Here is a 22,136-nt window from a genome sequence, read left to right as displayed (position 1 = left end):
TCAAAGTGACTTGCCTATTGGTAGGGACGCCGCCCTGGTAACGCTATACCTCCGTATCCGGAGAACGACATCCGCGTCCCATCTAAAGTCCTAATTTTGGCGATCCGTATTATCGCCTGGCCAATCTGACGAGAGCACGGTTTCGGGCAGTACTTGCGCCGTATTGGAACTGAGCCGGTAGCAAAGTGCTATATCACTGTGGATGCAAATTGGTGTCGGGGGAGCTCACGATCATGATCTACATCGCATGGGCCTCTTTCTGGGCGCCGTGTTCTCGTTGTTCAAATCGACGCTGTTTTGAAAAAGATGACAATATATTGTTCTGAAGACGCTTTCCGAAAAAGCTATCGAATTTGTTTTTTTGCTTAGATGGGTGGACGAGCTCACAGCCCACCTGGTGTTAAGTTGTTACTGGAGCCCATAGACACCTACAACGTAAATGCGCCACCCACCTTGATATATAAGTTCTAAGGTCTCAGTATAGTTACAACGGCTGCCCCAACTTTCAAGCCGAAACGCATTACTGCTTCACGGCAGAAATAGGCGGGGTGGTGGTACCTACCCGTGCGGACTCATAAGAGGTCCTACCACCAGTGAAACCGGGTGACCGCACTCCTCGGCTATTGTCTTAATAATCTTTAGAAATTGCACGAGTCATTATTTCCACCATTCGAGTATAAGCATTTCCAAAAAAATATTCATTCGGTTTGCTTGAAAATATAATATGAATTGTGAAGGACATGAAAAACTCATAATCGCATGCTCGTAACATGATTTTTGTTCATTGATAATTTAGCGTTCTTTATAACTACTTTATTGAATGCGATCAGATATTCTAAATTATATGGGCCTAATTTTATGGTATTATCATCGATGATACGGATAAATAGCCTTGGAGATACAACTAATCTTTGTGGCTTAAGCCTTTTTTTAAAAGAAGTTGACATACTTTGCATGTAGCTTTGTGATGTTGAATAGGGATGTTTTCTCGCTTTGATATAGGTGGGGTAATACCTAAATTCATTCAGAGGAAATACCTGGGCATTTAAATATAGTAAGGCTTGCGTCTCGATTACAATATAGCATTAGTATGTACTTGGAATAAGATATGTACTTTAAAAAAATATTATGTGTTATGGGTGAGAATTTCCTTTCGCAAATGTCTTTTGTAAGAGATGGTAGAACAGTGTGTGTGTGTGTGTGCGTGTGCGTGTGCGTGTGCGAGTGCGTGTGCGTGTGCGTGTGCGTGTGCGTGTGCGTGTGCGTGTGCGTGTGCGTGTGCGTGTGCGAGTGCGTGTGCGTGTGCGTGTGCGTGTGCGTGTGCGTGTGCGTGTGCGTGTGCGTGTGCGTGTGCGTGTGCGTGTGCGTGTGCGTGTGCGTGTGCGTGTGTGTGTGTGTGTGTGTGTGTGGGTGTGTGTATTGATCGTAAAGAGGGTCACAATATAGAACAACTGATGGTGACAGGAAAGGTAGATGGTAAACGTCCCAGAGGACGCAGTCCCACGAGATGGCCGGACCAAATACGATCTTCTCTAAGCATCAACTTCCACAATGCCCTTCATGAAGCTGAGGATCGCAGCAGATGGAGGGAAATCGTATGGAAGAAACTGATGCAGCGGGGGAGTCACGACCCTCAGTAACGAGGAAAACGAAGCGAGGAGGAGGAGTACCGTGTGGCTGTATTATAAGATTATCTGTAATAGTTACCAAATTATACGTGGACACATTTTTGTAATAAAAATTAAATATCCAGATAACAATATATGTTTTTATTTCATATAATCTCCTCATAAGTAACACAATAATATTTGCTGACGTCACAATTAGTAAGCATAAGATATACAATACTACATATTATTATTTAATCAAACATACAGTACTCCATTCATTGTTTGTTTGCTTGCTCTCTATGCGTTCTTAAGTCATTCATCCGACTGAGATAAAACTTGATACAGCTATTGCTACACAGTATGTGGTGCCCGAGAAGTTACCAGAAACCGATGTTTTTCAACCAATTAGCGTTAATCACCGCGAAACGGACTTTTTGAAGTGAAAACTTCTTTAGAATCGTTGTGATTTCAAACCGGATGCAACGGAAAAAACGACAGGTAAGAGACACAAATACAAAAATGTGTAGGATGAAGCCAGCAAAGAATGAGACAGAAATATACATACTATTTAATACAGCGCCATCTGTGAGATTTTTTAATACTAACGTGTGTATGAAAGCTCATGTAGTGAATTTTAATTTAGGATTATACGTGAAATTAAAATATCAATTCACAGAGAGCGCTACCTTACAATTATTTACTAATGACAAAATTTTACATATACTTAAGACGTTTAGGATAATTGTATTTTAATTTTGGAAGGTTTCACTTCTACCACGTGTGAATTGCACACATTTTGTTTTTCTTACCTAAGCTGATAGCCTTGAGAGGTTATGCGTGACCTAACAAATAGGCGAGATCACGGGGCTCAAACCTGACGATGTTAGTAACACTAACCCCAGCAAGAGAAGTGCTTCGCAGAATCTACAACCGGATCGGAAACGCGACCCACTGAGAAGGTCCAACTATTATTTATTAAAAGTATCGGGATATATTGGTCATTAGTTATCATAAATTTAATCCAAATAAATTGTATTAAAACCGGTGTAAGGTGGGTAATGAATAGATTGCTATTAATCAAACGAATGTACCGTTGAAGATTTATATTGTACGACGGGAGTTGTTGATAGACATTATTGTATATGTGGTACTATTATTTTAATAAAATGATCATAGCTGGTATCAAGGAGAAACAAAGTCATATCTGTTATTTTAAACTAGCTGACTGGGCAGACTTCGTAGTGCCTCAATCGATAAACAAAAGACCTAAAGTTTTGTATAAATTAAAATTAAAACAAACAAAAGGAATCCATCTCACGGGGGACACATCAAAGGAAAAACAAAATTGTTATTTTTTATTTAATTCCGAGCATTTTCATATTTATCTACCTTTTAAACGTTCTCTGGACTTCCACAAATAATTCAAGGCCAAAATTAGCCAAATCGGTCCAGCCGTTCTCGAGTTTTAGCGAGACTAACGAACAGCAATTCATTTTTATATATATAGATTGGGTTTGGTTGAGTTGGAGGAACATTTGAAGAGAGTTAAGCAGTGAAATGAGAAACACTGTTTTAAAGTGCACGGTTTTCAAGAATTGCCATATACATCTTTTTTGTGCTGTGTACGTTTTTCGTCAATTTAGCACCAGATATTATTTGCTGTCTTTTAAGATAATAATAGACTATCAGATCGTTATAATACCAAAGTACAATAAGCAGCTTAGAATTTATCGTGGCACAAACGTACAAACGAACTTAGTTATATTTTTTTAAATCATATATTGTGTTTAAATTAAATATCGAATTAGTATTAGTAATAGTATTATCGTGCTTTATTTTATTTTATTTGTTGTTTCGTTGTAGGCTGCCCACAGGGTGTTATTACTGTGTGCTTATTATGTTTTATTTGTATTCGGATTCACCACGGAATAGATAAATAAGGTTGGAATGGTAATGTAGGCGGGGCAAGCGTGCCACTGTTATGATAGAACAAACATAACTCGACCGATTCTTGCATTCACCGCGTTTAGTGCGCTTCGGACTACTTGGCGAACAGATCTCCGCTTTATAGTGCCGTGTTGTGCAATTATAACTTGTAAAACAAAAAATCAGACCTCAAGTATAGAGCGAGGAGGTATATCTTTCGATCGGTAAGTCGAAATTAGCATTTAATTACAATATTATTTGTCTAAAACATAAAAATATACTGAGCATTATGAAATTCCAAACATTAACAATATTATTGCAGCAAGTTATAAATAGCATACATTGCGCGATGTGTACTCGCCCAATGAACGCAATGACCAAGTCAGCTTCCAATGTACTACATGCATTGCGTTCTCTACACTTCAATCTTTGAAATTTCGGCCTTTGCCCTGATTGGCCGTGCAGTTTGTCGATAGTGAGGTGACCATGTGGTAAAATCATCGACAGAATTCTCGACTATATTTACATTTGACATGGATAATTTTTGCATTATTTTATATTTAATTAATGATACCTAGTATATTCTTAGTGAGACGTATTTTGAGTAAAATAAATATGTATTATTATTATTGAATTATTATCATTGAATTAAAGTGAAGGTATAATATAAAGGGACATGTAGACCTCTAATTTACGGGTATTTACTATATTGTCTAAGACGTATTAAAATCTAAGTAAAATGCTATTTGACTTATGCAGTAAATTAAAAATTTTAGGTTTCCTAAAGAACCTAACGCCAGGGAACAATGGATTGACGTGACAGGTAGAGGAAACTGGAGACAAAGACGAGTACTATTTGCTCTAAACATTTTACTGAAAATGATTTTATCATAAAAAAAATCAGAATACACTTAGTTTTGAAAAATTCATTCGCAATTAATAGCAAGCGCCAACTGCTTAACAAATACGTTTTATTCCAGCGACAGTGACTATTTGTAATTAATAAAAGTAAAATAGTTTTTTTTTTCAATATTTATTTCATGTTTCATTTTCTCCATTCATTCATCAGATAATTTATCGATAAAGAATATCGATTTTATCAAGCACTAGCGTGTATGAACATTTTTATTGCCTTTTTGCGTGTGTGAGTGTGTATGCCTACGGGTGTTTTGTGCTAGTTTGCGAACGAATATCTGTCCTGAGATTTATGTGTGGGTGTTTTTGTTGTGTGCGAAATACTTGTAATCACAGTGTGTGTATGTGTAGAAATTAAAATAGTGGGGATGAAGCGGCGACACTGGTTCTAATACAAAATTAGAGCAAAGGCCTTTCCAACCTTATTTATCTATTCCGTGGGATTCACCATATAATTTGATTTTTGTTTTGTTTTTTTCTTAAATTTTTATAAGTTACTAATTTTACTAATTTATACCATATTCTAAGTATGTACACACGTACGTAGCCTTCATTCCCGCAAAGAACCAAGGAGAAACGGGGGTGACTGAAAATCAGCGCTGTTCGATTTATCAACCTTGAACAGCAATAGTTGAGCCACCTCCATTTGCCTATTTCTCTTTTTTCTTTTTTTCTTTTTTTTTCTTCATTTTATTTTCTGTGATGTGAAAGGCAATAAATTATTTTTATTATTAATATTATTATTATTAATTAACTTTTTTATCTGAAACTAGACTCAGAAATGTAGACAAGCATCATGGTAGGTAGCGGCATTCTATGGGTTTCCTACTCAACATCAGGAGGGCGGTGAGTTTGTTCGGTCATCTATACCGGTAATCAAATAAATAATAGTTTCTTTATTTTTTAGTTGGATTTTCTATAAAAGCGTATTTTGTTAGTTTTTTTAAATTATTATTTATTTTTCATTTTTTAGTTGAATTTCAATATTTTTTTTCTATTTTTTAATATTGCATTGTCATCGGTCCTTAATAAGTATACCAAATTTCGAATTAATCCGACGTTTTGAAGGGGGTCAAAATTATATTCAAAGATTCCGTTACAAATATACATACGTCTGAAGCTAATAAAAGCATTTTAAAAAGCCAAAAATTCATATTATTATGATATTGTCCAATGGTTTGGTCGTGAGTAGTGAAAAAGAACTGGATACCTATATATAATCTACACGCATAAAATATTGATTGCATTAGAGATCTATTATATTTTCAACAGTAAGCTTAAAGTTAAAGCACACGATTATTTCAATTTGCATTCAAAGGTTGACTCATTTAATGACCTCAACCTAATTGGTTATCATTGCCGAAAATATAGACAGGGACAAAAAAAAAACATTCCGACTGAAAAAGTTACCAATGCTAATCAAAAAACCAAATCCCCACCCTGTGGTATATTAGTCAGAGTCATTACCCACTTAACCGAAGAGGTGGCATGTTTCGTTGGCCTTTTGTAGTCTGGTTAAATTGTGGCTCTAAGCGTTTTAGTTTGGTCGCAATATCTTATCAAGTTATAAAGTTTTAGCCTTAGTCTGTACTTTTCCATTTGATAAGTTTATGTATTAATATTAAATGCCATTTATTAGTATCCATGAGCTATTTCAATAGTCTCGATAAGTTTTATAGTAGTGAAATCTGTTCTGCGATTATGAAACTAATCTACATATATAAAAATGAATTGCTGTTCGTTAGTCTCGCTAAAACTCGAGAACGGCTGGACCGATTTGGCTAATTTTGCCCTTGAATTATTTATTTATGGAAGTCCAGAGAAGGTTTAAAAGATAGATAAATATGAAAATGCTCGGAATTAAATAAAAATAACAATTTTGTTTTCCCTTTGATGTGTCCCCCGTCGGACGGATTCCTTTTGTTTGTTTTAAGTTTATTTTATACAAAAGCTTAGGTCTTTTATTTATCCATTTATGCACTACGAAGTCTGCCGGGTCAGCTAGTAATAAATAATAATATAATATTTGGATAGTTTTTTTCAGTGCACTGTTATATTGCGAAATTTCTTATGGCTATTCAGTTTGGTTAAACGTTATAAGCAATAAGCGTTACAGATTTTTATTAACGCGTAAAGATTGTGTCTTAGTCCACTAGTCGAATACAGTTATTAGGATATACACAGGATTAGATTACTCGGGTTTTCACCTTTTATTTTTCATTGGAACGAACCTGATATGGTTTTTTAATATTTACTAGAGGTCCCGTAGTAGTCGAAATTCGACTATAATTAATTGGAATTGTAAGTTTGTACACTATTATGATTGTCTTTTATACTTCTATAATCACAAATTTCGCCAAGACTACACTTTCCAAAATATTATCAATGACAAATAATATTTAATCTATTCTCAATTTGACAACAGACGTCAAGAACAAAAGCTTGACAATAAATAGTATGCATGCGTGTGTGCGTCAAATACATGGTACGTAGTGTGGGTAATGTTTTCTTTATCGATTTAATGTATCTTTTAGGCATTATTTTTAAAAAATATTAGCGTTTTGCACTTCTTCTCTATATTCTCTATAAGTGTGGAAAATATCATACTCCTCCGTCCGCGCAATTTTCGTAAAAAGGGATACAAAGTTTTTGCTTCATGTATTAATATATAAATACAATGATAAAAACCAAAGAATACGAGTATGTATACGCGTTTAGTAACTGTGAAAAGTGTGTCAGTATAGACTTTATCTTAAACTCTTTCACGGATAATTCAGGTCACGCTAATCTATACATATATTTTATCCGTATCTTTCTAATTTTAATATATTTTCGTTATCGACATAAGTGAATAAATACTAAAAATTAAAAATGAACTTTTTTACTGATCGTTGTGAATATATCATAGATAGGGTTACATGCTTACCCGCTGAGTTTGTTTCGCCGGTTCTTCTCAGGACTGTGGTTTTTTTTGGAACCGGTGGTAAAGTTAACATTGTTATTTATATTTTGACATTCAACAAGTGTGTTGTATTGACATCTAAGTTGAAATAAATGATTTTGAATTTGAATTTTGTTTCATTTTAAAAATGAAGTCTAAACACAATCCTAATGCGATTGTATGGTTATTTATGCATTCTAAACAATATTAATACCAACATGGAGCTAATGCGTTCTGAAATAAAGTAGAACATTAACTAAATTCAATTTGTATAGGAACAAATCAGATTAGCAAAACTCGTCAAAATATAGACAAAGAATTTTTAAAAACCTAAAAGCCTGAACAACAAAATTCATTTCTTTTTTATGACTAATGAGTCGAATTGGGAATGAAATTTTAAGCAATGTTAATACAGAACCCCAGAATTGACCTGATTTTAATAATGAAATTTAGATGAATTTACTTTTCTGCCGTTCATTAGTTATACAAATTAATATTGGATAAAACTATTATTATGGCTTTAACAAGAAAACTGTATTTTTACGATCACAGGCATTGTCAATTGATTTTGTTAATTGAACGGCTTGAAAATCGGAAAAGGGAAAGCGCTTGGCACCGTTCCTAAATTCAAAGTAAACTTTGTCTATATTAGATAATAGTGTATCTATTAAATTTCTGACAAGAAAATATTGTTCTATGGGATTTGGGTTGATTGTTACATTATTTACTTCGGTTTTCGCAAGACATTGACATAACTAAGCCAACTTTTTCCGGTTTTATATTGCTTTTAATAATTCAATTTCACTATATCCGTAGTTTCGTGGTCGCAGACAATTGAAGTTTTTTTTTTTTTATTGCTTATGACGGATATGGGTGGACGAGCTCACAGCCCATCTGGTGTGAAGTGGTTACTGAAGCACATAGACATTCACAACGTAAATGCGCCACCCACCTTGAGATATAAGTTCTAAGGTCTCACGTATAGTTACAACGGCTGCCCCACCCTTCAAACCGAAACGCATTACTGCTTCACGGCAGAAATAGGCAGGGTGGTGGTACCCACCCGCGCGGACTCACAAGTGTTGTCCGTCGACAGCTAAGAAGGCTATATGGCTAAATAGACATTAGAAAGTACTTTCTAAAAGCATCAGTAAAATTATCAGATTTGTTAATGAGCTGGCAGTACAAGAAAGGAGCGAAAAATTATCGATTTTTATATCCCACGAACGAGTAAACGAGATTACAGCCCACCTGTTGTTAATTGCTCATCTTCTTCTATATCGGTCCCTCACTACTGAGGATCGCGACCACATGCGTTTCGGTCTGAAGGGTAGAGCAGCCGTTGTAACTATACCGAGACCTTAGAACTTATATCTCAAGGTGGGTGCTGCATTTACGTTGTAGATGTCTATGGGCTCCAGTAACCACTTAACACCAGGTGGGCTATGAGTTCGTCCATCCATCTAAGCAATAAAAAAAAAAAGTGAAGTTCTTATTTTTTTTTTTATTTTTTTATTGCTTATATGGGTTCTTCCTCTGTGTTCGATCATGGGTGGCACGGACCGCATGGTACAGACTCCCACCAAGTGCTTCTCTTACTAGATCTGACCATCTAGTTGGTGTTCTGCCCACGGCGCGCTTGCCCTCTATGCGATCCGCAATTATGATGAGCTTCTCTAATTCATGTCTGGAAGACCGCATGATGTGTCCGAAGAAGCTCATAGCACGTTTCCGGCAGATAGAAGAGAGCCTTTTTCGGATGTTTAGCTCCCTTAGAAGCTAACTAACTTGACTAACTACTGTTTACAACAAATATCGGGTCAATTATATCCGCTCACCTTATTAAATGAAGTTGAAGTCTCATTTACATCGCATATTTATTATCTGCTGTCGAGTCCTAAAAACGCCTTAAACGATCCATATTTTTTTCTTAAATAACTAAACGGGAGGCTTTATTATAAAAATAATAACAAGATTATATCGATAGCTTAGTCATAGTATGAAAATTTATATATTTATTTCGTATCAATTTGTAATAATATTCTAAATATATAAAAAAAAAATAAAAAAAATTACACCCTATGAAGGGTTTCTCAATTAAGAAAAACAAGGTTCACACTTTCACAAAGTTTTTTCTATCGCTGCATGTGTTTGTGTGTGCACTGTGTGCGAAAGAGATGGCGAGATTCATTCTCAGTGTATACTCATCTCTACTTTCTTCTAAGTTATCGATTTAATTTATATTCATAATTGCAATTTAGTTATTTCGAGTCGTATGATAAAACAGAAAATTCATTAAAAACAACAAAAATGTGTTAAAACATTAAAATGATCCTTAAAAAAAGTTAAGAAATTAATTAAATAAATAGTTAACAAATTTACATTGTTTTTCGATTCAATGAAAACAAAATTTAATTTATTTTGGCCACAGTCTTAATCTGTTTAATAATTACCAGTAAAGTTTTAATTTTAACTTATAAAATTTCGACGTCTGAGAATTTTTTGCTTAAATATGATGGGCGGTTTTAAAATTAGTTCTAAGCTGTGAAATAACTCATGAACACGTTAGATACTGCACACGCATATCTTGGAAAATAAATCGTATTCTATAAAACAAATTACCATCGCCTTTATATATAAATGAAAAAAATAGGAAACCATCCTATCTCAGATTACCTTAATGTGTACTTCCCTATAAAAGAGCTGTGAAGATATCATAATAAGTAGTAGATAGGTAGAACTACGATATAATATTTGTGGCTCACTTCTTATCTTTCTCTTATGAACAGAGTTAGAAAGGGATTAGTAATCCCTCAAGTTTCACATAGCTTTTTTTGTTCCTCAAGTACAGGTTCAGTGGAAATTGCATAATCTGGTTAAAAAAGTTACGACTGTGATACAAAGTATCCGTTTTTTCCGCTCTGTTGCGTTAAAAAAAACACAAGTTGCCCTAAGCCGATTAATTAATATTAGCCACGTAGGATAGCTCACTTTTAATGAATTTTAAATATTCTGAGAAATACAGACTTAGCACAAACCGTTAATGATATTACATCTGTCGTCTCTTTTCTCCCTTTTTTTTAAATTTTAAACGCTTAGCTGGTCGCACGGTTACCGGACAAGCTGGCGCGAGATTCCAAAATTTAAAACGCAAAATAGAACAAGTTGTATTGCCATTAATATTGGCAGCTGTTAATGAAATCATTGAAAATAGGATAACGTTATAAGAAGAAGAAGATATATTAAAGAAGAAACTAAGCCACGATGACGTTACAGAACCTGTTTTTATTATTGATGCAACGCATCGAAGCGATATATGAAATATATTACAAACTTTTAAGGACTTCGAATATTGAAATTATCTCAGTTATTGTTTTGTTTTATACTCATTTGTAACTTTTGTCGGATTAATTAACGCTGAAATCGTATCAGTCAAAATCCAATTGAAACAATTAAAATAATTACGCATTCATCTTAAATGATTTGTCATCGTGCTATAGACGAACATTGTTTTCTGGAATATTCGATAGTTCAGATTTATTTTCAATATCTATCGCTTCTTTTTTCTCTTCAGCTTCGAGAGCTCTCTTTCTTGGACTCTTCTTTCCTCTTCTGTGTTGTATATAGAAGAAGCTGGACACAAAAAAAGAGGAATATAAATTTTTGAACCAAATAAAATGACTAATTTTATCTATTATATTTTTATATTGGCGATGACGTTCTGTATGATCAAACTATGTAAAATTCAAATAATGTATAGTAATCAAAGACTTTACAGTATTATTGTTTTGATTGCACTAAATATAATTCCTGAATATTAACTTCGCTCTCATAGATTTCCCTACAGAACAATTCGAAGAGTCTCGTACCTAGCTAGTACCAGTACACCTTAACAGATATTTCCATGATGTTGATTGACGTCGCAAAATAGAGGACACGGCACGCATATACATAAAGTAATTCATGCTATCAACTGAACCAATTTTTGATGTTCCATTTGGAATATTATTTTTGGAAACAAGTTTAGGGTCGTCAGTAAATATTTAATGTAAGTTAATTCAGAAGAAGATTATTAAATAAATAAATAAAAAATGACTTCAAGAGTCACGTCAATTAAACTCAATCAGTTAGTAGGTAGATTAGGTAGTATTAATGTTGAACTTTTGACGGACGGACGGAGATGAAGAACATATGAAGGAATAGAGTCGCAGCGGAGCGACAAAATAAAAATAAACTGAATTGGTCACACTACGTGAAAAAACTAATAAGAAAGAAATAAATCTGAATGTAGAACCTGCTATTCCTTTTTTGAAGTAGGTTAACCTTTGGTTCAAATTTGTTTCAAACATTTTTCGAATGTATGTGGGCAGTAAATGCTTTGCAAATTGTATCGTACTGTTATAATATATCCCTACCGAACCCTAAACTGCTGATACCCTCGAGGTAGAGACTTGATAGGAGACCGGAGAACGGTCAGTAGTCAGTGAACTGTGTTAGAGTACGGGTGCGGCTGCCGGGATTACTTTGAGAGTCATTATCCATATTGTTCAAAATCCAATAAATAGTTGTATCCTAAGAGTTTTCCTTTTTTAAAACGACCTCAGAGAGAATTCCCATAACAGTACATACGATTGATAATTTACATAATATATTTTATGTTTATCAAGTTTCTACGCAAGCAAGAGGCATCTACGAAATTTATCCATTCAATATTACTAATTTACGCCTTATTATTCAGTGCGGTGGATCAAAAATCGTTAATTATGTTTTTGTAAATGAGATTAGGGTCGACGTGTTTTGAATTCTCTTTGATATACTTGTTATGATTCAATTTAGCTCCATTCATGATTTATAATACGGTTCTGGAATCTTCCAGATTTCATCTTCGTAGAGAGAGAACGGTTCACGTGCATCAAATGGTTTTCAAATAGAAGACGCTTTAATTCAAGTTAAACATTCATTTTATGAATTTGATTCGTTAATAAATAAAACAGCTGTTAATTAAACTGTGTTCTCTATACTCTATCTATAAGTTACAATATCTTGTAACTATAAAATAATTCATTATGAAAAAGAAATAAATGATCCAAATAATAATAAATCCCATTTGCTTTTCCCGTAGTCACCGTCGCTTCGGGGCATTGACATTACTAGAGATAATAATCAACTATTGCCCAAAATTATTAATTATTTTAGAATCCCTTTGAAATCACGACATTTCAATGCATTTTTGAAACGCCGAGAACGGGATTTCACTGTATATTTGGTAACAGCCTAAAACAGCATTGCGAAAACCCATGGTAAAGGATCGTTAATTTTTAAAAGTCATACTCACGTAAGGATCATTGAGGGAGGTATAGTAATGATAGCACTGGTCAAGAAGACAGCTCCGGAGAAGACATTTAATGTTACCATGTACAGCCACGAGTAGAACGGTAGGAAGATCAGAGATGCCATAGTCTCAGTCAGAGAAAATATTGAATTCACTTTTGCTGGAATGCGACAAACAACTTTAATTTATAACATATTTAAGACAAGACTATATGAGCTATTAGAAATTCTGCATTAAAATTTTTGGTACCGTATCTTTTTTTTTCCTACCTATGCTGATAGCCTTGAGAGGCTATTTCAGCTTCACCCTAACGTGTGTAGCTGAGCTCACGGGGCTCAAACCGGAGTGTTGCTAACACTGATCCTAGCAAGAGCAGTGCTTCGCAGAATCTACCACCGGATCGGAAACGCGGCCCACTGAGAAGATCCGGCGAGAAACTCAGTGGGCTGTGGTATCTATGGGTTAATTCGCTCGTCGAGCCCTTCGTCGTAAGCGAGGGGTTCGACGAGGACGGTGACCGGTGCTTGTGGTGCCTAAAAGCACCGTTAATGGATCGGGAGGATCCGTAATGACGTGCTCCGTATCATTAAAGAACGAATATTATTATGCGTAACGAAAGCACGCAATGGAACGTTAACTTGTAGCATTTGATCAAAATGGGTTTTTTATTGGAATAAAGAACTAGAGCTTTCCATTTGAATAGAAAACTTTAAGATTCCAAATTTTAAAAAAGTGGAATTTTATTTTGTGAGCTTTTTAGAATCAATTCCATCAACGTACATTTGGATGGCGTTTGATTCGCAAAATAAATTAGATTCATACATCAAGCGATAGTCACAGCGAAGGGTTTTGACCAGTAAATAAATTTACAACAATCTGGGCTCACCTATTTCTTGTTTTTCCACTATTTTTGATGCAATCGACCTAAGAGATGTAAATGTCGTTGCGTTCAATATTTCAGCTACCGGAACTGAAAAGTGTTATCGGATTGTTAGTTGTTCGAAACTTACGATGCACTTACTGGAGTTTGAGCCAGGGGGGCTGTTGAATGAACAAATATATTCAGATACTGTATCTCTACCACAAAGTTTCCAAAGTAGAGCTTTGAATACCATGGTTGTATCAGTGTTACCTATGTTAATAATGTTACCTTACAGGATGTAGGACCTCTTGTGAGTCCGCACGGGTAGGTACCACCGCCCCGCCTATTTCTGCCGTGAAGCAGTAATGCGTTTCGGCTTGAAGGGTGGGGCAGCCGTTGTGACTATACTGAGACCTTAGAACTATACCTCAAGGTGTGTGGCGCATTTACGTTGTAGATGTCTACGGGCTCCAGTAACCACTTAACACCAGGTGGGCTGTGAGCTCGTCCACACATCTAAGCAATAAAAAAAAAGTTATATTTAAAACTTAGCAGTATCAAACTTCAACGTTTTCGAAGTCAACTGGTTTTTAGAAATTCTATGATTTAGCATAATTCGTTATTTTCTTCAAAAATATTTTTTTACATCCTAATGAAGTTATCAAATGGATTTTTGTTTTAAAAAATGAAAACGACAGTAAAAGTATCATTATTATAGAAAAACTTACTTAAATACATTTCAATATCGCTTTGAATGAAAGCAGTCCAGATGGATCCAACGAACTTGCTGATGACAGAGATTAGACAGAGCAACGAATCATCGATCTGTAGTCGCTTACTTAGCACCGTTATGGAGAACATAGCACCTGAAAATAAATAAATTTTACTTGTGATTACATATTTTTTAGCTTCTCTTGTAGGAATTTTTTAAAGACAAGCTCATTTACCCAGCCTATTTCAGCCGTAAAGCAATGCGTTTCGGTTTGAAGGGTGGGGTAGCCGTTGTGACTATGCTGGCACCTTAGAACTCATACCTCAAGCTGGGTGACGGCTTTTATGTTGTAGACGTCTATGGGCTCCAGTAACCATTTAACACCAGATGGGCTGTGAGCTCGTCCACCTACCTATGCAATAAAAAAAGAGTAGCTCAGAAACATTAAATATAAAACACATTCTGATGCCTTACCGAAAGAATGTAAGATAATGGAATAGCTGACATAGAGACTGAATTTGACCATGTCCCAATTCAAGCGGTTCCTTACGAATAGATAGAAGACTCCATGCTCCGCTGGAAAAACAACAACATGACTTAATTACAATAGTTTATACGCTTTTAGATAACAAGACAAGTGGATTCAATGCTGGCACTTCTGAGCAATCGCGATAAAATTTTATATCTCTTAAAGAAGGCTGAACACATTTTAATATCTACGCACACTCCACCTGCGACCTTTTGAATCAATGATACCAGGTGAATAGTACGTAATTTTCATAAAGTTTTCCGCATACATATTTTATTTAACTATCTTTTTTTTTTAATGAAGGACAAAAAAATATTTATTTTTATATAATTTAAAATATATATAAATGGTGAAGAGGTCGTTTTTCCTATACACAGAATTCCCTAATATATCCCAAATTAGATTAAGGGTGAAAAATGAAGAAAACCACAATAGTACAACAACGCAAATTTCACTTCTTTCACGAGCACCAAGTTGCACGCGCATCATTTCTTTAACTTAACAAAGATACTTAACAAAGGATACGTACATGAAGTTGGTCCGAATAAAATGAAAACACAGAACAATGTGAGGAGAACTTTCATCCTTAAATTTGATTCCCGTTTCTTGAATGCCACCATAGCTGTGTCTGTTACGTGCGATATGTCCAGGACAGCAACTTTCTTGCTGTCTCGCTCTATCTGTAAAACATTAAGCATCAATTTTCGCAGCTAACCAATAAGGTAAATTAATAGTTATTTTAAAGTTAAATGCCTCTACTGGTATAACATTTAGCTCTAGGGTAGTTGCTAGCCATACAATGATTTGTATGTAATTCCTGCAATTAATCACATCCAGAACCATGCGCAATGTTTATTGTTTTGTCACCAATTATGAGATATATGAACTCTGTTTAAACGAGTAATATAATTTTATTGTAGTCTATAGAATACACGTTGACATTGGCGAGTATTAAGGACTCTGCTGACTTATCTCTAGATTACGAAAATTATAAAACTAAAAACTGTTCATTCAATTCATATTTGTGTCTTTTCAATAGATATAATAAAATCGTAACTGGTCCCTGTCTGTACATGGAAGATATCTCAGGAAAACTGTAATATTTGTCTGTGCGTTTGTGCACGCTAATCTCAGAAACAGCTCTGCCGATTTAAATGTGGTTTTCACTAATTTATTGTAGTAAGCTTTACTTAACATTTAGTGTTTACTTCATGTTAATCGGTTCATAAATAAAAAAGTTATGCCAATTTAAAGAATCACGTAGCTGGGCGTTTGTAGATCGTTTAAGTCTGTGCAGCCGTCATATAATAGCCGCTCGAATTAGGGTGAACAGGGAACAGCGTGACGCAAGTTTGTCCATCGATCGTGAATCTTATACACTATCGCGTGAGTCTGAGACTTTCACTGAAAGGGAATCCCGCCTGAGCTCATCAGAGGGTTTGGATAGCAAATGCTCGGGTTCAGGAGACACTTGAAGAACGAGAAACACGTATCACTGCCGATCGCAAGGCTCATGCACTATCGCTTCAGTCTGAGACCTTTACTGATAGGGAAATCCGTCTGAGCTCTCAGAGGGTTCGGACAGCCAAAGGATGCCCGGTCTCGGGAGACACTAGAAGAACGGGAAGCACTAGTGAGCCTATGCTTCGTGATGATAATAAATAAAGCCCAAGGTCAGACGCTAAAAGTTTTTATAAGTGTTAACTGCTTTTCACACAGTCAACTCGGTCATACGGTTATGTAGCTCTGTCACATGCTAGCAATCCTAGCAACCTATATAGTGTGTATAGAGAAGCATTACTTTAAATTAGATTTTTCTAAATATCCAAATGACGGTGTTTATAAACCAAAAGGTATGTCCTAAAACTGCTGCCCAAAGTCGTTATTCCACGCGGACGGAGTCGGGGGCACAGCTAGTTTCAAATAAATTTGGAAATAACCAATGCTGATTTCATTATTTGATCGTGTATTAACAACGTGATTATGTTTGGCTTAAGATAAGCTTCAACTCATTTTGTAGCCACCTGTATTTTAAAATATTTAGTGGTAGCAGATATAAGTTTTTTTTTACATCCGGAATCACCTGATGTCAGCGTCGGAACGGTACTTCGATAAGGCTATATGTCATGATAATCGCCTTATCGTTGCCGCCGCTGACTCCTCGACTCTTGCCCACGCAACAGTCAGTCACCGTCGACGCCCTAGACACGTCCTTACGGATCCATTAAATCCAATAGCTTTTGCATTAGATGCCTTTAGCTGTAGGAGCAAACTCAGTGACTCTGATAACCTACTTATCGAACTCGACCAGTATGGTTACGGCAAAGAGTTCGACGTGCAACCCCACACATCAGTCCGCTGAGTTTCTTGCCGGATTTTCTCAGTGGGCCGCGATTTCGATCCGGTGGTAGATTATTCGCGAAGAAGTTACTTGAGTTGTTAGGTCTCCTTCGATGGTGATACTGGAAAGGCCAATACGCCATAAAAATCCATCGTTTACAAAAAAAAATTCATAAGCACAAGCTTGTGTAATGTGGTATTTTTGCTTTTTGCAAAAAAAAGCAGATGTCAGTATCAGGATAGGGAAAAATAATATTTTTTTTTTTTTTTTTAATAATCCAGCTATTTTGTTCATTCAGTCTACATTACTTATCATAATTAGAAGATAGCTGATATTTAATTTATCACTGTTTACAAATATTTGAAGTTTATTTATTAAAATTGAATTTTTTCATCTGAAAAATATCTTTAAACGATAGATAATTGATGTAAACACTCTAACGAGTTTACGGTCACTTCGTTTGGCCTTCAAAACTTTACTACGCTAATATTATTTTAAACTACGTTATGGTCTGTTGATTTTATAATGTTTTGAATCACTACAACAACACATTAAGATGCCACCGTTATCATGGACTTTGGATATGTGTAGCGTGCATATTATCTATAATAATACACATACACCAAAATATTGTAAACTATGTTCCACAATCTCAGAAAGATTTTTACGATGTACTTACTTATTTTAACAAGTTATTTGATGTTATTTTCGTTCGATTTACGAGCTCACAGACCACTTGGTGTTAAGTGGTAACTGGAACAACGTAAATGCGCCACCCACCTTGATATATAAGTTCTAAGGTCTCAAGTATAGTTACAACGGCTGCCCCACCTTTCAAACCGAAACGCATTACTGCTCCACGGCAGAAATAGGCAGGGCGGTGGTACCCACCCGCGCGGACTCACAACAGGTCCTACCAACAGTAACCAGTACCACCAGAAAATCTCAGAAGAGAAACAGTAGGTTGTGTTTCAGGGTTAAAATGCTCGTTTGCATAAGACAAGTTCAGACGTACACACATACTGTCTGCACCATTACCCACTACGGCGATGGATCAGTGCGGAGAGGGAAGAGCTATCCCTCTCTCGTTCCGTCGCCTCCTTCTGCGAGATAGTGAGCTCGCAGAAGTCTGGCATCGTCCTCCAGTGTGCTTAGTGTAAGTTTTTTAACGTTCTCGATAGCGTAAAAGTTACCTGAAATTTGTATGCAGATGGATCAGTGCCCTTAGCGGCAGACATAGGCAAACGTTCCAACTCCATATAAATTTGACTTAACTTTTACGCTATCGAGAACGTTAAAGAACTCGCACTAAGCACACAGGTCGCGTCGCTGCCGATCATCGTAGCTACGACGGTCGGCAGCGACAGGACCTCTGCTATGGTAGGTCTAGGTAGGTAGCTCCGCAGTGTCCTCCTCATCGCGTGTCTACTTTGTACTTGCGGTTTGTCTAATTTGTCACGTTTTTCTTTATTGTATGTTAAACCCATTTTTAAGCTAAAAAATATAACGGCTTATAACTTTATTAAATTATGATGCTTTTTTATATACATATTATATTAAGTTTTTGAGGGACTTGCGACATTTCGTAATTAAGTATCAATAACAATGGCGAAGAATGTATGCCAACGAATGATAATAATCCTGTTGTTTAATCAAAATTATCTGGGTATTACAAACACTCTGCTGAATAACTACTTACTATATTACGATAGTCGCTATCAGCAAACAAGTGTTGCAAAAGAAGTCGATATACGCGTGTAAGTTATTCAAAGTTTTTACTGGCAAAGTAAAGAAAATCCAGCCAGAAATTCACCATGTAGTCAGCAGCAAACTTTAGCCTGTTGGCATCCAAATCTTGCTGTCAATGCTTAAGCATGACAGCATTTTCTTCTTACCTCAAAAATGCTGTCAATGCTTAAGTATGACAGCATTTTTTTCTTTTATATTATAATTAATTTTCAATACAAAAAAGGAATGACCTTTGATCACAAATAATATTAATAAAAATATTATTATAGTTAAACAATCTATAGGATGTACTGTTAAGATCCACTAAATGGATATGACATATGAGCTATATAAGAATTATATGGTTTATTGCAAAATTAAAATGTAGAGTGATATCTGTAAATTTTGCTTGTTATAAATACTTATTTTAAATAAGATGTAAACTTAAACTTACCGGAGGCAATCCTTTTTCTTGTAGCAGAATATCAGGTTCCTTCAAAACTACGGTCCCATAAATCAGGACAACAGTAAACATGATGCTAGTTGTCGAAAATATGCCATAGTAACCCATTCTTTGTAGTAAAATTCCACTTAGCCCAAGACCTATTGGCAGACCACATGTAAAGCAAAAGTTCACAACTCCAACTCTGAAAGTGCGGGTTTCTTCTGAAGTTATGTCACTGATATAGCTGAATACACCAAGAAACATCGTCACCCAGCCACCAGTTATGGCTGGGAATAAGGTCTCTAAGAACACTGTGACTTCTACTGGGATTTCATAGAAAAAATAAACATTGATTATATTATTGATGGAAGTTAAAATTTCACCGTAAATCGGTAATAGTATGCACAATTTTCGCTTTCCAGTCCGATCGCTCCAAGCTCCCATAAATATAATTATGATGCACGGTAACGCGGTTTGCAAGACGCTCTTCCAGATGTCGATGCTAGATATCAATCTTTGCACTTCTTTTTCATATTCCGAGTAATTGGTGCTTGTTTTTTTTATTAATGCATCACATACTGTGTCGTTGAATTGTAGACTGACTCTACAGGCTTTGTCCAAATTAAAATTGCCCATAGCAAATCTTGATATCACACTCGGTATAATGAGTCCGGCTAACAGAGGCTCCACGGTTATGTTGTCTTTTATAAAACTCAATTTCTCTCCAAATGTTTTAATTTGATTTTGAGCTTCATCTTTGTTCAAAGGACGCTCCTCGATAACATGTTTCTGTTTGTTTTCATCCATTTTTCCGTTTTCACTGGATAATATAACTTCAAGCTAAGTCCATTGTTTGTAAATAGCCACGACCGGTCCTCACTGTTGTATTGTTTGGTTTGACATCATGTCTGCGCCTGCAAACGATACAGTGATTGAATTTATTGTGTTCCTAGCCGACGTATTTGTTTGATATCAATTATGGCTTGATAACGACAGTCGCGTACAATAGCAATTGATAAAAGGGCTTTTGTACTGCCTCTAGTGAGATTAACGTGGCTTAAACTGGGGAATGACAATTGCAGTCAACTTAGCGCACCTTCACGCTTCCATTGTCTGCCCATCGGCGGTTGGACATGAACTAAAACCGGCCAAATTAGTCTGCCAGTTTAAATAGTGCAGCCTCATATTATGTCGTGGACCGTGTCTTGTTTGTTCGCGTGTTCGTGGTTTTAGTTACTTACACAGTGGCTCGATCTGGGTAATTCCTATTGATATATATGATGATGTAAGCTAATACTTGAATATTTGGTAAAGAAGTTATTGCTTAGGCGAAAAAAAAAAAAAACAAACAATGAACTTCCATATATTTTGATAACAGTCCGCTAATTGCAAATCAAATTATACTAAAAACAATCGGTGACATGTAAAACATATTTTACTTTAGGATCAGGATATTAATGATATTCAAATATTAAATGAGCCTCAATTTCAATGTTATCAATTAACTTTGTTTTTTTAAATTAATTAATTTATTACATTTAATTGTACACAAAGAATTATCTGGAATGACTTTATTTTTTTTTGTTTTTATTACTTAGACTGGTGAACGTAGTCCTGATGGACGTTGCCACTGTGTTGGTGGTCAAATCCCGCAGTCCCGCAATCCCGCAGAACTATTTTTTGTAAATTGAATTAGGTACTTAACACGTAGTCACGACTGGCTCTCATCATGAAGGAATAACAATCTATATGTAAAAAAATTAATTGCTGTTCGTTAGTCTCGCTAAAACTCGAGAGCTGCTGGATCGAATTGGCTAATTTTGGTCTTGAATTATTTGTGGAAGTCCAGAGACGATTTAAAAGGTAAAGATAAATATGAAAATTCTCGGAATTAAATAAAAATAACAATTTTGTTTTCCCTTTGATGTGTCCCCCGTCGGGTGGTTTCCTTTTGTTTGTTTTAAATTTATTTTATACATAGCTTTAAGTCTTTTATTTGTCAATTGAGGCACTACGAAGTCTGTCGGGTCAGCTAGTATGTACTAAAAATGAAACCCGGAACATATATATTTGCGTAATTCATTTTTTACTGGTGGTAGGGCGTCTTGTGAGTCCGCACGGGTCCCACCCTTAAATCCGAAGCGCATTGCTACTTTACGATAGAAATCGTCGGGGTGGTGGTACTTACCTGCGCTGGCTCACAAGTTGCCTTACCACCAGTAAATTGATTTTATTGATAATGCTTTCGTTAATGAATTAATTTCTACGGGTCAGAATTTTTTTTTTGTGACTTTTTTTGTCTTGGAATACTAATATCTACTAACAGCCTTTAGGCTTGATCACGATCGCAATTCTCCAAATGAGTCTACTAGTTCTCTTATATAATGAGTAACGGAAATTTCGAATAGACGTTTGAGATGACGTGGGTTACATACCCGTATCCTTTGATATCAGCTAGACTATTACATATTAGATTCCATAAGTTATGATCGTCAGGTTTGATAAAATATAGATATATTTTGTATTATTATTTTGGGTATTAGGCTTAGACAGGAATCCTATTTAGATTACAAGCACCAGATTCAATTAATAGCCACGTAATACTATGTGTGCATTCATCGTATAGATTGACTGATTAACTTGAAACAACTGGTTTCCTCGACTCGACAATTTGCGTGGACATCAATAAACTGTAATTAGACGCACGGAAACGTCACGGTACGTTGAACGATAAAAATGTCGCGAAAAATATATACACTTTGGCTGGAAAATTGCAATAAATTTTCGATCATTTC

General features: G+C 35.6%; 1 protein-coding gene and 1 long non-coding RNA gene across 2 annotated transcripts in view; one reads left to right on the top strand and one right to left on the bottom strand.

Moving 5' to 3' along the window:
• Positions 1-1,748: 1,748 nt before the first annotated feature.
• On the bottom strand, positions 1,749-20,592 carry LOC101745711 (proton-coupled folate transporter). The gene is made up of 8 exons (XM_012689165.4): positions 20,438-20,592; positions 19,351-20,255; positions 15,357-15,507; positions 14,773-14,874; positions 14,315-14,452; positions 13,611-13,694; positions 12,728-12,884; positions 1,749-11,025 (listed from the first exon to the last, which is right to left on the bottom strand). Exons 2-8 carry the CDS (start codon positions 20,146-20,148, stop codon positions 10,887-10,889), a joined length of 1,569 nt encoding a protein of 522 aa, XP_012544619.1. The 5' UTR covers positions 20,149-20,255; positions 20,438-20,592; the 3' UTR covers positions 1,749-10,886.
• The window catches only part of LOC134201008 (uncharacterized), a 192,686-nt gene continuing 191,022 nt past the window's right edge, over positions 20,473-22,136 (top strand). The window contains exon 1 of the long non-coding RNA XR_009976155.1: positions 20,473-20,599. This is a non-coding gene — a long non-coding RNA (uncharacterized LOC134201008). The remainder of the gene's footprint in view (positions 20,600-22,136) is intronic.

Source organism: Bombyx mori, chromosome 22 (genome assembly GCF_030269925.1).
Source record: "Bombyx mori chromosome 22, ASM3026992v2".
Lineage (NCBI taxonomy): Eukaryota > Metazoa > Arthropoda > Insecta > Lepidoptera > Bombycidae > Bombyx > Bombyx mori.
This window is presented reverse-complemented; position numbering and strand designations above follow the sequence as displayed.

Excerpts from the sequence above, each read along its gene's own strand:
- LOC101745711 (XM_012689165.4), bottom strand. The coding sequence starts at position 20,148 with ATGGATGAAAACAAACAGAAACATGTTATCGAGGAGCGTCCTTTGAAC. Across the intron at positions 13,695-14,314 it reads CGATATTGAAATGTATTTAA|TTCCGGTAGCTGAAATATTG; the intron begins GTAAGTTTTTCT and ends AACACTTTTCAG. Across the intron at positions 11,026-12,727 it reads CCTCCCTCAATGATCCTTAC|CTTCTTCTATATACAACACA; the intron begins GTGAGTATGACT and ends TTTTGTGTCCAG.